The sequence below is a fragment of the Uloborus diversus genome, chromosome 6, assembly GCF_026930045.1.
Source record: "Uloborus diversus isolate 005 chromosome 6, Udiv.v.3.1, whole genome shotgun sequence".
NCBI lineage: Eukaryota > Metazoa > Arthropoda > Arachnida > Araneae > Uloboridae > Uloborus > Uloborus diversus.
In genome coordinates, this window is record NC_072736.1 from 135,377,507 (window position 1) to 135,393,490 (window position 15,984).

Here is a 15,984-nt window from a genome sequence, read left to right on the forward strand (position 1 = left end):
ATGCTGAATGTGGACATCAGTAGGCAAGGACGAGTTAGAAAAGCAGATTTTGAACGTGTCGCTGCTGTGACTATCTGTTTTCAGAAACATGACAATGTCGAGGATTTCATTCCATTTGAGCTTTTGGTAAATATATCCCTATCATTCATCGTAAGTTTCATGAAATTTATATAGGATTCAAAAATTGTGCTCTCTGACTTGATTTATAATTGTTGATAAATTCTTTGCTCTTTTTTGTTGTTCTTTCATTCATTTAATTCATTATTGATTTGTTGCAGCCTTCTGTATGCATTTTAAACCTGAAAGATTGCTCCTTAACAGCTCCTGGATACACGGTATGTTATTCTTATTTTCTTAATATTTCCAACAGTCTCAAGTTAGTGGATTTTAAATGCACCAGGGCTGCGGCTAGGAGAGTGGGTACCCAATCACCTCCAGCTTTGGTTTGAACATAATTGCCAAATAGTATATATAGATATGTAGATAACTACTACTATTAGGTGCTTCATTTAAGGGATTGGGGGGTAGGAAGCATTTACCAAAAGGATTGTAGAGACAAAAAAAAAATTAATTGTGCATTTGGGTTTGTATTTTTCCCCCGTGAAATGTATTGAGTTATAGTGTTACTTACCCTTTTCCCCTAAAAATTTAGTAATGACAGGCTTGACTGTTATGACCAATCCCCTCTCTCCCACCCCTGCAGAAGTTAAATTCTGCCTACCTAAGTGCAATGTGTATCAAAATATTATTTTAGTTATCATTAACTTTTGGCATGTAATTTAAGAATTTAGATTGAGATTGTATACAGGGCTGCAAAGTCAGAGAGAAAATGACCAACTCCTATTTCTTTACCCCAAAATTGGTTCGAGTGCAACTCTGACAACACAAGCACTGACAGAGTTACGGACTTAGAGGGAAAATGACGGATTCTTGGAATTTCAAACCTTTAACTACCGACTCCACCCCCAAATCAGCTTAACTCCAACTCCACAGCCCTGATTGTATAATACTCTTCTTTTTTTTCAAAGTTAAACCATGCAACAAATGGCAAGGCTCCCATTTGAGGAACAAAGGTTAAACTAACTTTCTCATTAATTTGAATGATGAAATTTGGCAGAGATTTAAATTTGATTGCTAAGGAAATTGAAAAATATTGGTTACATGATCCTGACAACACAGATATACATTTACTGATATATTTTTACTCAATCATTAGTTTTTTTTAATTATATATTAGTCGCCTGCGGCTGCTTAGATAAATTTGGCGGCAGTAGTAAACAATCTGTATCTGGCTATATCAATATTAATTTGAATAAAATATTTTCTAGATCTATCTCCAGTTTTCAAAAAACTGTGCGCTTTATTCTTTTAATTAAATTGTTCAAAAAAACTCTCTCCTTGTTCCCTGTAGTGCGCAAAAAGTAGCCTCCTGTTTTTATGCTAAGTTCGCCGCCTACGGCGGCTGTTTAAATATGTTTGGCAGCGGTATTAATTAATCTGTATCTATCTTTTTTGTATTTTCTATACCTATTTTCAGTTGCGTTTTGTGTCATTCACCTTTTTGCGCCAAAATTGCTGTCTTTGTGATCTATCTCTAATTTCTTTTATCCATCTCTATTTATTTTAACCTCCCCACCTATTCTCTAATATAAACAAAAATCATTTAAAAAACTGCACTCGATTCATTAAATTAAATGGCACAAAAAAAAGCTCTCCCCTTGTTCCCCATAGTTTGTAAAAAGTAGCATTTGCAAAAAAAAACAAAAAAAAACACCTATCTATTTTAATTAAATTAAGTTCGCAAATATGTAACATAAAATAGATACAGTAAAACGTGTGGCAGAGGAGGGGGGATTGAAAAAAGAAAGAATTCCTAAATAAAAAAAAGGAGAAAATCGAAATCCAGGCATGACGTCACAACAATTGGGAACACCCTATCATGACGTCACAGATGGAAGAAAGCTTTTTTTCCCTTGATCAAAAGGACAGTAAAAGATAAAATGTGTCACTTTGAATTTAAAAAATTGTAAAAAAAAAAAAGCTATTGCATATTTTTGGAAAAAAAAAAATTCTGAAGAAGGTGAAATGTCTTGACTACTACATACTAAATTTTCAGAAAGAAATCTCTCATACATTTTGTGAGATGGGTTTAGAAAGAATTAAACCTAGGAAAAAGCAAAAAATGAAAGTTTTTTTCAAAATTTCATAATTTTTTTTTTTTAAAGCTCTCTCGTATTTGTGAAAACTTTTTTTTTTCTGAAGAGGGAAAAATGTTTTTACTGCTTCATAAAAATTTTCGGAAAGAAATCTCTCATACTTTTGACGGGATGGGTTTAGAAAAAAGTTTAACACAGGAAAAAAAATGCAAAAAAAAAGGTTTTTCCAAAAATTCAAACAAATTCAAAAATCAGTGAATCTTCAAAATTTTTTCAGTCATCATATTTGAAATTAATTTCCCAGTACAAAAAATATTTTCCTGGCTTGATTGGTTCGGGGTCTGTGACGAATTTGGGACACAAGAAAGGGCACAAAATAGGGTTAAAAATCATATAAAACATTTAATTAAGAAAAACTAATTAGAAATTTAGAATTTCGGCTTTGAGGTGCGCACCCCCGGGTTACGTTTGAGTTTTGTGCCAAGTTTCAGAGCTGTAGGTGCTATGGGGGCTTCTGGCCATCGGGTACAAAGAAAGAAACAAAGAAATACTGTCTGCTTTATATATATATAGATTGAGCGTTTTATTAACATAAGTTATACCATATTGCATTTATTCTGTAGAAAAAAAGCTAATTTCTGAATAATGTTTTTTTTAAACAGTTTACTTCTCAATAAAGTTTACTCCTAACACCCCCCCCCCAAGCCTTTTTTTTTCTCATAAAAATTATGCCTGAGTTGATTTTTTTTTTTCTGGGAGATGTTGTACTTAAATTTAATTCTATCTCCCCTCATTTTTCTCTTATTGGAAACGCAAGATCAAAAACATGCAAGATTGAGAGCTATATGAAGTTTTAAGTGAAAATTTGTTTTTCTTTTCTGTTTTTATTTCTTCTATTGTCATTATTAATCTTTATTCAAACAAAAATGTGAAACTGATACTTTTTTTCTTTTCAATGCTAAATTTATATTATTTATTTTGTTACAATGCCAGGGTTCACTTCTTGCCGATGTAAATGACAGGATAAGAGCAGTTCCTACAAATGGACCAGTTTTTTCAATAATCTATAGGTAATATTCTTATATTTCTAATTTTAGCTCAAAATGTTAGAATTGCGTTATTTTATTTAATTTTTTGTGGTTAAAATTGAAGCAAAATATATATTCTTAAAAAAAACTTATAAAAGCTGGTTATGCAAAAAAAGTTACAAAATTTAGACGCTAATTACTTTGAGAATGCTAATATTTTTTTGAATAGCTGTTTTGAAAATGCTATTAAGCAGATTTAAGTTCTGAAATGTGTGAAAGTTGGGAAATGTGGGGCAAAGTGAAATAGTTACCATGATTGATCTTTTTCAAAATGAACAAATTGGGAATTTGTTTAGAAAATTACAGTACATAAAGAAAAAATTGTATTTTATAATAAAACTTGCATTGAAATTTTTTTGTTTTTTTTTTTGGCAGTAAATTTTTGCTTTCAAAAAAAGTGGAAAAAGCCTTTTTTTTATGGGGCAAAGTGAAAAATGAAATATATTTGTAATGAAATATTTTCGATTCAATTATAAAAAATATTTTTGATCAAATGAATCAGTAAATAAAAGGTTGAATGAATAAATGAAAAGATACTGGAGAAAAAAAAAATTATTAATTAATGTATGAGGACAAATAAATGAGTGAGTAAAAGAGTGAATGGATAAGAAAACAAGTGGAGAAATGGATAAATAAGTGAATTACTGTATTAAGGTATGTTAGTAAAATATTTAATGAAGAATACATAAGAGATTTAGAAAATGATTGAATAATTAAACAAAAATAACTACTTTGCCCTGCATGTACTTGTCTAATTGTGCAAAATATTTAAACTGCACATAAGCTTAATATTAACTAAATAAATACTGCACCTTATACTAGAAAGTCTCGATTAATATTTCAAATGTTATTTACAAGAACTTTATCATTTAATAATACCAAAGATAATTTTTGACTTACAGCAAATTATTAGAATATGAGTATCAAATTTTGAAAATTGCTTGTGTTATTATATTCTATGATTTTCAGAGGTAATATTTTCTTGACTGGAATAGACTACATGTGTTACTAGTTACTACATAGTTAAAATATTACTCGATAGGTGGCGCTAAAAGCAGAGTAAATATTTCACGATTTCACTTTGCCCCACATTCCCCTACTTTTGTTTTAACCCAACTAAAATGAAAATGACATTTGGATTTGTTTAAGACATGCTTATAAATTTTTCTATTTTTCCATGTTTAGCATTTTGTGTGACATAGAAAGAACAGTTCAGTGGTGGAAGATGGTTACTTCTCCTTCTGTGGATTCTAGTGCAGCTCGATCAGCGATACTATCAAAGGGTTTTTCTCGAATGGACACACAAATAATTAAGGTAAATCTTTTTTTATGTAAGCAGGAGTTGAGGCAAACTTCCAATGAAGTTTCAAACATCTTTTACCCTAAGAGGGGAAACCAGTTTAGAAGCCTAAAATTTTAGTGTTTTTTGTGATTTTTTTTTAACAGGAAAGAAATTGTCAGAATTTCTTTATATTTGGAAGATATTTTATTCATCTTTTGAAGTACACCTTGTAATTTTTTGGAGTTAGAAGCTGCTGTCCATGGGGCAGGCTCCTTCAGAGCTTGTTGCTGGTGGGCATTACCGAAGAGTTTTTGTCTGTAATTATTAAAATTTTTCTTTCCCATAAACAGCATATTTCCTAAGAATATAAACCTAATTGTGATCAAAAAAGTTGAAAATTGTACGTTTTTGAGGTGTTTGATTACAATGTTATGTTTTCTACTATTTTTTTCACATTTCTTGCACTTAAAAAATATTTTTTTCAATAATATCATCAAACAGTTAGGCTCATATAGAGTATAGACCAAGAGCTGACCCCCCAAAACGCGATTTATCTCTTTTATGGCTTGTGGCCGGTTAAAATAGTAAAAAATACAATGAAAAAACTTTGGCTCGAATGCCCCCACTAATTTTGGGTCACACGGCTGCGTGGGTGGATGAAAGGTGAAAAAAAAGAAAAATATTAAAGTGATGAGTTAAATGGCTAAAAATTATATAATAACATTAAATTAATAAGAAAAAACACGTAGCGAATTTCTCCCCCAGCTATGTTGGGGCGAACGTGGTGCCCCCCAGGGATAAAGTATCGATTATTAAACTAAAAAAAATGATCACTTTCGTGGGGGGGAATTTTACAGGGTATTAGTTTCATTATTTTGATTGCCAAAAAAAATTCCCCCCCAGTAACTATGGGTCAATTTGTCAAAAAAAAATTTTTTTTGTTCCTCTTTATTTGGTCCAAGTCGAGTATTATTCGAATGTTTAAATTGCAAAAAAAAAAACCCCAAAGTTTGAACGTTTATTCGTTAAAAAAAACTCGTAGCAATTCCCCCCCACACACACCTATGGAGGGGGCTGCTACGCGGTGCGCGGTTTTACAACGTGGTGCCCCCCCCCAGGGGTGAATTATCGATTGATTAAATAAAAAATGATCACTTTCGTGGAGGGAATTTTACAGAGTATACATTTAATTGTTTTAATTGCAAAACAAAATCTCCCCTCCCCAGCAATTATGAGTCTACTAGCTGCATTGCCCGGCGTTGCACGGTCTACCTCAAAAATGTACATGTATTCGGCGTTCCAAACATTTTATACAATTATATAAATTTTCCCGTTTTCATTACATTTCTTATTGCTGCTCCACTGCTATTAGTCAAAGCGCAATGTTATATAGCCTATAGCCTTCTCAATAAATGGACTATTCAACACAAAATGAATTTTTCAGTTCGAACCCGTCGTCCCTGTAGACCAAGAGCAGAGCTCCCAAAACACGGTTTATCTGGTTTATGGCGGGTGGCCGATTAATATAATAAAAAAATGTAATTAAAAATTTTGACTCTAATCTCCCCCCGCCCACTATTTTTGGGTCACACGCTGCGTGGGTGGATGAAAGGTCAAAATAAAAGAAAAATATTAACATAAGTGAAATGGCTGAAAATTATATAATAACATTAAATTAATAAAAAAAAAACCACGTAGCAAATTCCCCCCCCCAGCTATGTTGGGGCGAATGTGGGAGCCCCCCCCCCCCCCCAGAAGTGAATATTGATTGTTAAAATTAAAAAAAAAAAAGATCGTTTTCGTGGGGTTGGGGATGGGGAACTTTACAGGGTATTTGTTTCATTATTTTGATTGCCAAAAAATCTCTCCCCCCCCCCAGTAACTATGGGTCAATTTGTCAAAAGAAATTTTTTTGTTTCTCCTTATTTGGTCCGAGTCGAGTACTATTCGAACTTTCCCATGACCTCTTAAATTGTAAATGAAAATTGCAATTATTTATTCGGTAAAAAAAAAGGTAGAAAATCCCCCCCCCCCCAGCTATGTTGGGGCGAACTTGTTGCCCTCCAGGAGTGAATTATCGATTGATTAAATTAAAAAAAGATTACTTTCGTAGAGAGGGGGGATTTTCTCAGAGTTTACATTTGATTGTAGCAAAAAAAAAAAAAAAAAAAAGATTCCCACCCCAAAAAAAATTTTTTTTAATTTAAATTAGAAATTTTGAAATATTTTTCAAAATGAAAGGAAGCAATTCATCGTCCGTACATCAGTGTTCAACTGTAGCCAACACAGTGAAGTCGTTATAGCTGTTGGTTTTTCTTTTCGGAGCACGCTGTACCGCATCCTTAACTGAAAACGTAAAAAAATCCTTTTTTCAAAAATAAATTTTGATGTTTTTATATTATGAGTGTTTTAAAGGGCAATTTTAAGTGTAGCCAGCCATTAAATAAAAGATTGAATGTCTTGACAGAAACTTTATTTGAAGGAATAAAAGTTTCAAAGATTCGAAAACACTGAAAACTGAGATTCCGTGATTTAGATTTTTCCGAGTTCTTAACAGAAGCAGATCATCGAGATTGTAGGAACATTTTTATCAAACTAGATAGACACTATCACAACCAATATGATGAAGGTAAATAAATCTATATGAATTACCAAATTATTATTTTAAAAATTCTTTTAACGCATCGGATTAACGCATTAAAATTTACAAGTAAAAAAATCGTTATTGCAATTTTAACATTAAATCACTTTTGTTTGTGAAATAAACTCATAATTACTGGGGTAGGGGGAGATTTTTTTTTTTTTTTTTTTGCAATTAAAACAATTAAATGTATACTCTGAAATTCCCTCACGACAGTTATTTGATTTTTATTGAATCGATCGATAGTTCAATCCTGGGGGGGGCACCACATTGTAAAACCGCGCACCGCGTAGCAACCCCCCCCCCCCCCACAAATAGATGGGAGGAATTCGCTACGAGTTTTTTTTAACGAATAAACATCCAAGCTTTGTTTTTTGCAATTTAAGCGGTCAGGCTAAAGTTCAAATAGTACTCGACTCGGACCAAATAAAGAGGAACAAAAAAAAAAAAAAAAATTGACAAATTGATCCATAGTTACTGGAGGGGGAGGGGGAGAGATTTTTTTTTTCTTTTTGAAATTAAAACAATTAAATGTATGCTCTGTAAAATTCCCTCCACGAAAGTGATCATTTATTTTTAATTTAATGAATCGATAATCCACCCCTGGGGGGGGGGGCACCACGTTGTAAAACCGCGCACCTCGTAGCAACCCCCTCCATAGGTGTGTGTGGGGGGGGAATTGCTACGAGTTTTTTTTAACGAATAAACTTTCAAACTGGGGTTTTTTTGCAACTTAAACAGTCATGCGTAAGTTCGAATAATACTCGACTTGGACTAAATAAAGAACAAAAAAAATTTTTTTGACAAATTGACCCATAGTTACTGGGGGGGGGGGATTTTTTTTGGCAATCAAAATAATGAAACTAATACCCTGTAAAATTCCCCCCACGAAAGTGATCATTTTTTTTAGTTCAATAATCGATACTTTACCCCTGGGGGGCACCACGTTTGCCCCAACATAGCTGGGGGAGAAATTTGCTACGTGTTTTTTCTTGTTAATTTAATGTTATTATATAATTTTTAGCCATTTAACTCATCACTTTAATATTTTTCTTTTTTTTCACCTTTCATCCACCCACGCAGCCGTGTGACCCAAAATTTGTGGGGGGCATTAGAGCCAAAGTTTTTTCATTGCATTTTTTACTATTTTAACCGGTCACAAGCCATAAAAGAGATAAATCGTGTTTTGGGGGCTCAGCTCTTGGTCTAGTATAATTGAATAAAAAATATTCATACAAAATTTCAGAGCGATTGGCTTATAACTCTTTGAGCTAAAATGCCCACCAATTGAAAAAAAGTTGTTTCTAGAAAAACGCATTTGAAAAAAATGCTGTGAAAGTTTTCGAATCTACACAGTCACTTTAAGTGCTCATAGCATTGGTACTAATCGGAATTTTTCACTGAAATTTTGACAGCATATTCTTGAATAGTTTTACTAACATTTATGACATAAAATAAGTGGATTTTTTGAACTGTCTGAACTGGTTTCCCCCCTAAAGAGAAGCTTTTTGTTTGGCCACAAAATGGATGCAACTGTAAAACAATGCAACTATATTGCATTCAGAGAGAATTGATAGAAGAAGTAAACGAAGAGGGCTGCTGTTTGGCACCAAAATTTGCCACTGTCATAAATTATTCATTGGATTGGCGATTCTTCTCGGGAATATCTTATTGGTTTTTGCCGTCCTATGAAGGGCGCCCATATAGGGGGGCAAGGGGGGCTCAAGCCCACCTAGAAATAAGAACTTCCTTGCTTTTAGTGCATATTTTCTTTGCAAAATGTATAAAAAAAAATTTCCAGCCATTAATGAATAAGATATTAAAAATGTCAAACTTTAATATCTCCTATCTGTACTGAAATCAGTTTCCATGGGGAAAATATTCTGCTAAACCATGGGGAAAATTTTTGAGCCCCCCCCCCCCCTTAAAATTTTGCATATGGGCGCCCTTGCATCCTATGGCTAATCAGACAACAGGACCGCCAAGTGTTACATTGCTTTGTTTACTTCCACTATCAGTTCTCACTGAATTCACTATAGTTTCTTTCAATAAGTTTTCTAAACAAAACTTATAAGTTGCGGCAAAAATATTTTATATTTGAAATTTATTACTTCTAAAAATTACGTTTCATTTAAACTTTGTCTTCTCAATTTTCATATCAAAGTTAGAGTTTGTTATCTGTATGTCATTATTTTAGTATAAATGTTATTTTATCTATGTATTATTATTTATTTATAATTGGAATAATAAGCATCTTCTTTAAAATGTAATAAATGTTCTTTTTCCCTCCAGAATTTATCAAATTTGGCTGAAAGATGAAACTCAGTTGAAAATAAAAGCTTTGAAAATTTGTAATCAATTTAGGCAGTGAGAAGCAACTTAATGCAAGTGGACGTTTTCAAGTTTTGAGTAAAACGCGTTTAAAGATTAGCTCCTAGGTAGGCTTTTATTGAAAAGTTTTTCTAAATCATGCTGTATAACAGCACCTACCAGGACTACTAATACAATCTCTTGCCCCAAGACATAGGAGAGGTTCACCTACCTTCTGTACTGGTTGTCTCCAAATTTTTAATGTTGCCCCTTACATCCCTTTACTTTTCACTGCCTCAATTGTAACTTATTATTTTTTCATTGTTCTATTTATCTGTTATCATTGTTTTATCATTTTATATTTTTAAAATTATTGATTTTAAATACACAGTTTTAAATATTTTAACGCATCTTGATTTCTAATTGCATGCTTCTTAGCAAAAAAAAAAAAGAACTATGGTTAAAACTAAATTAAAAACTTAAATGCTTATTAAAATTATTTCATTTGTAAATGCAAACGTATGCTATGAGTTATTCAACCACTAAACATACTGTCTCACTTATGTTTATGAGATTTATACAATAATATTGTATTTGCATTTAATTCTCACTTTTTGAAATGAAAAGTAATTTAATCAAAAATTGGAGGGATTAGCAATTTTATATTACAGCATTTATTTACAGTCTTATACAGCCATACAGCCATAGATTTTTTTTTTTTTTTTTTTTTTGTTTATGTACTTGTTTTTTTTTTTTTTTTTTTTTTTTTTTTTTTGTATATATTAATGATACCAGCTGCAGATTCCTTTCCAATGTACCTCATTACACCAATGTTGCTCAAGGGCACCCATATGCAAAATTGTAAGGGGGGGCTCAGATATTTTCCCCATGGGTTAGGAGGGCATTTTCTCCATGGAAACCAATTTTGGGACAGATTAGAGTCATTAAAATATTTCATTTTTAATAACTTATTCATTAATGCCTGGAGAATAAGTGTTTTTACATTTTTGCAAAGAAAAAAGTACCAAAAGCAAGGAAGTTCTAATTTCAAAGGGGGGGGGGGCTCAAACCCTCCCTTGCCCCTCTACTATATGGGCGCCCTTGATGTTGCTTCTATCTTGAGAATTTTTTTTTCCCTTTTTAAATTGTTTTTGTGTTATCACAACGAGCCATTTTTATTAAAACTACACATAATAGATGAATCAGCTTACTCTCATCCTCATAATATCTGCATTAAGGTATTTTGTAGCTTTCTGTTTAAAAAGTACTGTTTGCGGTCTGGGGTAATGGATAGTGGTCTAGAATTCCTCTGACATTGCTTCTAGGGGGAAAATATGTAGTTTTAAAAATAGTCATTCAGAGATTTTTTTCTGTACATGAAAAAAAAAGCTAATTCTTCATGCAAGCCTACTTTAATGCCAAAATATTTCTTTTTTAAAGGATTCTTCTCCAAATTGTTTGAAGATGTTTCTTAGTTGTTTTAAATGTAAAAAAACTCCTTGGAAATTTTTTATTATTTTCATGCATAGTGTTATTTTTTAAAAAAATTAAGTTTTAATCTTTACAAATTCATTGATCAATTCTTTACCTTTGTTTTGTTTAATCTTACATAGGTTTTCTCGATTCTTTTAAATAAAATGAATACCTTGGCAGATACTGAAAACCAAAAAGTTTTCCTTTCATGTGTAATTTAGTTTCTGACAAAAGAAATGCTGGAAGAAACTTCATCAGATATTATTTTGATGCATATAAATCATCTGAATTACTTCCAATCTGTCACAATTTACATAAAATGAAGAAAAAAAAAGGACAGGAGTTGAACTCCCATGAGTTTTTCCATGCAAGTTGAGCCTTGCTTTCAACGGAACAGGTACATTGAAAGTGATTCAGCATTCTTATTAAACTAGAAAGTCACACGTCAAGGTATGACGAGTGAAAATTGCTTCTACTCTTCTACATTTTAACGAAGCAACTGTCTGTTCGGTGATATTTTGATAGTTGAAATTTTAACCCTAACTCCAGTGGATTAACACGAAACTCCAGTAGATTGCGTTCATTGTTGACCATTTCTATGTTACTTCATTCTCCTAAAATGACACAGTCTTACCAGTAAAAACGTTGCGTTAAGTTACCAGAAAGCATTTTCCTGCATGTCAAACGTTACCAAAAAATATTATCAAATTATCATTCCGTGGCGCGAGTTTCATTGTTGATGATGTCAGCGTCAGCGTAACTCGATCATTCGCTATGATATATATGAGAATGAGATTCAGTTTACAGTACTTAATTTCGACTTCATAGAAAAAAGTGGCAGAAAGCTTTTCAAACCACTCTAAAAATAACTCTGAATAGCTACTTTACCCAACAATTGCCTACCATTTAAATTGATGCCCTTATAGGATTGCCATACACAGGAGAAATTATGAGTTTTTCTCATGAGCCCTGCTGGAATTTATGCCTTGGTGAAAGACCTAGATTAGAAGCGTTCATCCTTTTGCCAAGCCTCTTTGTTGCCACATTTTTTTTTTTAGTCTATGCCTTCATTTCACCCCAATCATATGCCTGTAAAATTGTAGCAGTAATATGGCCACTAAGCCATGTCTATTTTCTTTTCTTAGTAGGTACTGGCATGGCTATGCTTAGTAAGTTCGACCACTAGATCATTTTTGACAAATCTGATTTCCCTAGGTGTTTCCGTTTTTGGCATACGTTTTTATTCTCTGGCATACGTACTCTTTATCTTGAACTTTTTTTTTCTACTTCATTCATTTCAGATCGTCTACTTTTATTCAGGCTTACAAAATTGGACAAAATGTCTCTCACTGGTTTAAAAGTGTTATTTTTAAAATAGTGCAAAAGTTAGAAATAAATGTTTCGAAAAGAATGAAAGTAAATACAATGTAATGAACAAATTTAAGCTATGTACAACATTGGTACTTGTATATAGGATTTGTTCATTTTTGCAATTGGTGATTTTTGTAAAATGTGTTCAATCTGTTTTTGAGGTGACGGTTTTTGCAAAATGTTTGTTTTCATGATTGGGATATATGTTATGAAAGAGGTGAAAGAAGGTAGATGTTGTGAATAAATTTTAGCTAAATTAATTTTAATGATCAAGAAAATGTGTTAACTTGGCTCTATTCATATTTTATTTCATAAACACTCAAAGTCATTAGGAAAAAAAATTAACTACTGTCTGACCATCGATTATATGGAAAGGCTAATGTCCGGTTTATAGGCGGAAATGGATGCATCTATTAGTTTATAGGGGTGTTGGTTTGTTACAGATGTGCACTTTTGCCTCTCTATTATTTAGCCCCAGTTTTGTGAAAATGAAAATTTGCTCACGGCAATATTTTTTAAATCTAAAGTATATTCGATCTATATTCTCATTTCAAAAATTGATTAATTTATTCACAACGTAGTTTTAAACTTACCATTTTGCTTGCCGAACGAAATGAAAACATTTTATTTTCTTTTTGTTGTTTCCATAGTAACTATTTGTTTCCCCTCATTTTATTTTAGAGAATGCAATAAATGAATAAGGCACTAGTGACATTATAAAATGCATGTATCAATATCTCATCGCTATTTTCCCTTCTCCCCTGCTAGATTCATTCAGATGGAATCGTTTTTACTTGGCCGATTGCCAAATTACATGCAATCCGTGGCCAAACAGGAAATGTATGTATCTGTTTGCCTTGCGATATAAAATGTAGCATTCTTGGATTCATCAGCTTACTAAAAACTTGTAAAAAGAAATAAATATAACCTCATTTAAAGTAAGAAATAACATCAAAAAGCACAAATTGCAGATTACTGCAGAACACATGTTTTGAAACAAGTGAGGTGACATGACATTGTTATTTCTTACTTTATTTTTCAGCACAAAGGTAAATATTTATTCTTATAACCACATTCATTTGAATTATTGGCAATGTTTCAAGTATCATAGGAATTCTTTTTGTATATATTTCTGTTGGAGTTGCTTATAATATATGTAGGTAAAAGCAACAGAGTGTCATAGGTGGCTAATTTTGACTTCCAGTGGCAGAACTGCTTCAGGTAACTTTTTTTTGTTTCCTCAGACAATGCCTTGGTGGAAATTGTTATTTTTATACAGATATATTAATATGGCCTCTATCAACACAACATCCTTATGAATATTATGTTTTGTCATAACTGTTGTATGTAAAAATATATATTATTGTTTTTTTAATAAATCCATTCAATTTTAGATTGAGGTTACTTATTTTCATGCTTTTTTATTGTAAGAATAATGATTATTTTAAAAATTGAGGCTTTCATGACAAACGTCAGTAAAATAACTACTTCTAGTGGGCTATGGCACAGCCAGGGGATGGGTTTTGGAATTAAAACCCTTCTAAGAATTTCAACACATTCTTTTTTTTCTCACAAATGGAGGAGAAAAACAGCATTGCACTTTATTTTTCTGAACAAGATAGGTTTTATATAGTGGTTAGAAAAGCTTTTTTTTTTTTTTGTAGTTAACTAAAAAAACATTGCTACAAATACAATTAACTGCAAGTGCAACTACTTTTTTTAAACATAGTGGCCACAAACTAATTTTGAAATGTAGTCACTACTTAACTAGTTTTAGGTGATAAATTAAGCTAAAGTTTTTAAAAAAATCACTGTTTACGGATTGAATGAAAAAAATAAAAAAAAAAAACAACGGTTCAGAACAGGGGCTGCCAAACTTTTCCGATTTGCGGCATCCTCTTAAGAATTAGAATTTTCTCTCGACACACTATTCTATCGCTGTTACATACCCATATATTGATACCATGGACACCTCACCTCCTCCTACGGCACCCCAGGGTGTTGCATCGCACACAGGGCCGTGCTTAGGGGGTGGCTAACTGTGTGGCCGCTAAAATACTTTGAAGTTTAGGGGCTGCTAAAATATTACAAGAGAATAAAATATTCCTGTGTGACATAGTGCCACTTAGTGTTTGCTATTGTATTTTGAAAAGATAAAAGAAATAGAAAATTTTTCTTCTTATGTTCGTTTTTTTTATATTTATTTTCACGTTTTTACTTTCAAGAGAAATTTCCAACTTTTAATTTTTAGTAAGAAAATTATAAATTACCATGCTATAAATTCGTTTAGTGCTATGGATTTTTGTTGATCATTTTGCAACGTTTTATATTTTTCATCTCAGTGTCATTGTTTTAACTCTTGCTTATGGGCAGTATAAAATATTGTTTTTATTTTAATATACACGTATTTTGTTCGTGTGCGATTTGCTTCTATAATTGCAAGTAGTAAAAGTAAGTGAAAAGGCAAAAAAGGTCAAAAACTTTCAATCTTTTTCCGAACGTTGTTCTGAAGTTTTCAATCTCGTATTTCATACCCCCCCCCCCCTGAAAACAGTGCAGTTTAGATACAAGGTTTTATTTCATCAATTACTCCTCTTTCAGATTCCGAAAATTTTCTTTGCAACCATATTTTATGTCATATTTTGAACATCAATTTTGTAATCACTTACAAAAATCTCGAATTAACTTATACAGCTATCAAATTGTGTTAATGTAAATCCAACCTCCCTCCTTCTGCTGAAAAAAAAATGAATGAAAAGCTCTCTTCCTTAATTGACCACTTTCGTATTCGAAAAATTGTTATAACAAAGTTCAGCCAATATTTTTTCCTGTGACATCTCTTTGTAGAAGGAGTGTAAAGAAACAATTTTCTTATGAGTGAAATGATGAGCCAATTCTCGATCCAGAAAGAAATTATCGCATAAATTTTTTCAACACTCTTCTTGCTTATCAAGCTATTATGTTCAACGAGGAACGCTTTCAATAACTTCAACAAGAAATTTGGATTTCTTTGCAATATTCCAGCATTACAAACTTTGGAAGAGCATGACTTAATAACTAATTGCAATAACTTGGCGTTGGAAGTAGACGATGTGAATGGAACTGATTTATATATACAGAGTTAAAAATTCGTGTCACTTTCATTCCAGAAACTTTAACTTCAACACTAGATACACTTAAATATTTGTTTGAAAACAGTTTCCAAGATGCTTTACCAAATGTTGTAATTGCTTTCATTCTCAAAGCTTAAATTAAAACTCATTTAAGATCAACTATGACTAATGCTCTTCTTAATGCGCTAGCACTAATATCGATTGAAAATGATTTATGTATTTGTTTAGATTTTTCAAACTTAATTGATCGATTTGCTGCTCAAAAAAAGCAAGAAAGGTTAGTCTTCAGTAGATTGTTTTTTTTTTTTACCGTATATCGTAATTTAGTTGTCTCCAGATTCTTCTTTTTTCAAAATAAATGTTTGTTTTCGGTAAATTTTGTTGCGTCTGTTTCTTTTCTTTTCTTTTCTTTTTTTTTTTTAAATTCACATAATATAGCAATTTTAAAATAAAATGTCAAAATGATTGTCGGTTTTTATGTACTGCGGATGGTGCGGGTTGTAGTGTGCGATAATGAAATGTGTTATGTTTTAGGAGCAAATAAATAAAT

The 15,984-nt window shown here is 32.0% G+C and overlaps 1 protein-coding gene across 1 annotated transcript; it reads left to right on the forward strand.

Moving 5' to 3' along the window:
* On the forward strand, positions 1-9,718 carry LOC129224997 (uncharacterized). Its single transcript, XM_054859545.1, has 5 exons — positions 1-126; positions 279-335; positions 3,150-3,226; positions 4,430-4,559; positions 9,460-9,718. The coding sequence occupies exons 1-5, from the start codon at positions 1-3 to the stop codon at positions 9,484-9,486; spliced, it is 417 nt and encodes a 138-aa protein (XP_054715520.1). The 3' UTR covers positions 9,487-9,718.
* Positions 9,719-15,984: the final 6,266 nt, after the last annotated feature.

Coding starts and splice junctions, on each gene's coding strand:
- LOC129224997 (XM_054859545.1), top strand. CDS start 1: ATGCTGAATGTGGACATCAGTAGGCAAGGACGAGTTAGAAAAGCAGAT. Junction 3,227..4,429: donor GTTTTTTCAATAATCTATAG/GTAATATTCTTA, acceptor TTCCATGTTTAG/CATTTTGTGTGACATAGAAA. Junction 4,560..9,459: donor TGGACACACAAATAATTAAG/GTAAATCTTTTT, acceptor TTTTCCCTCCAG/AATTTATCAAATTTGGCTGA.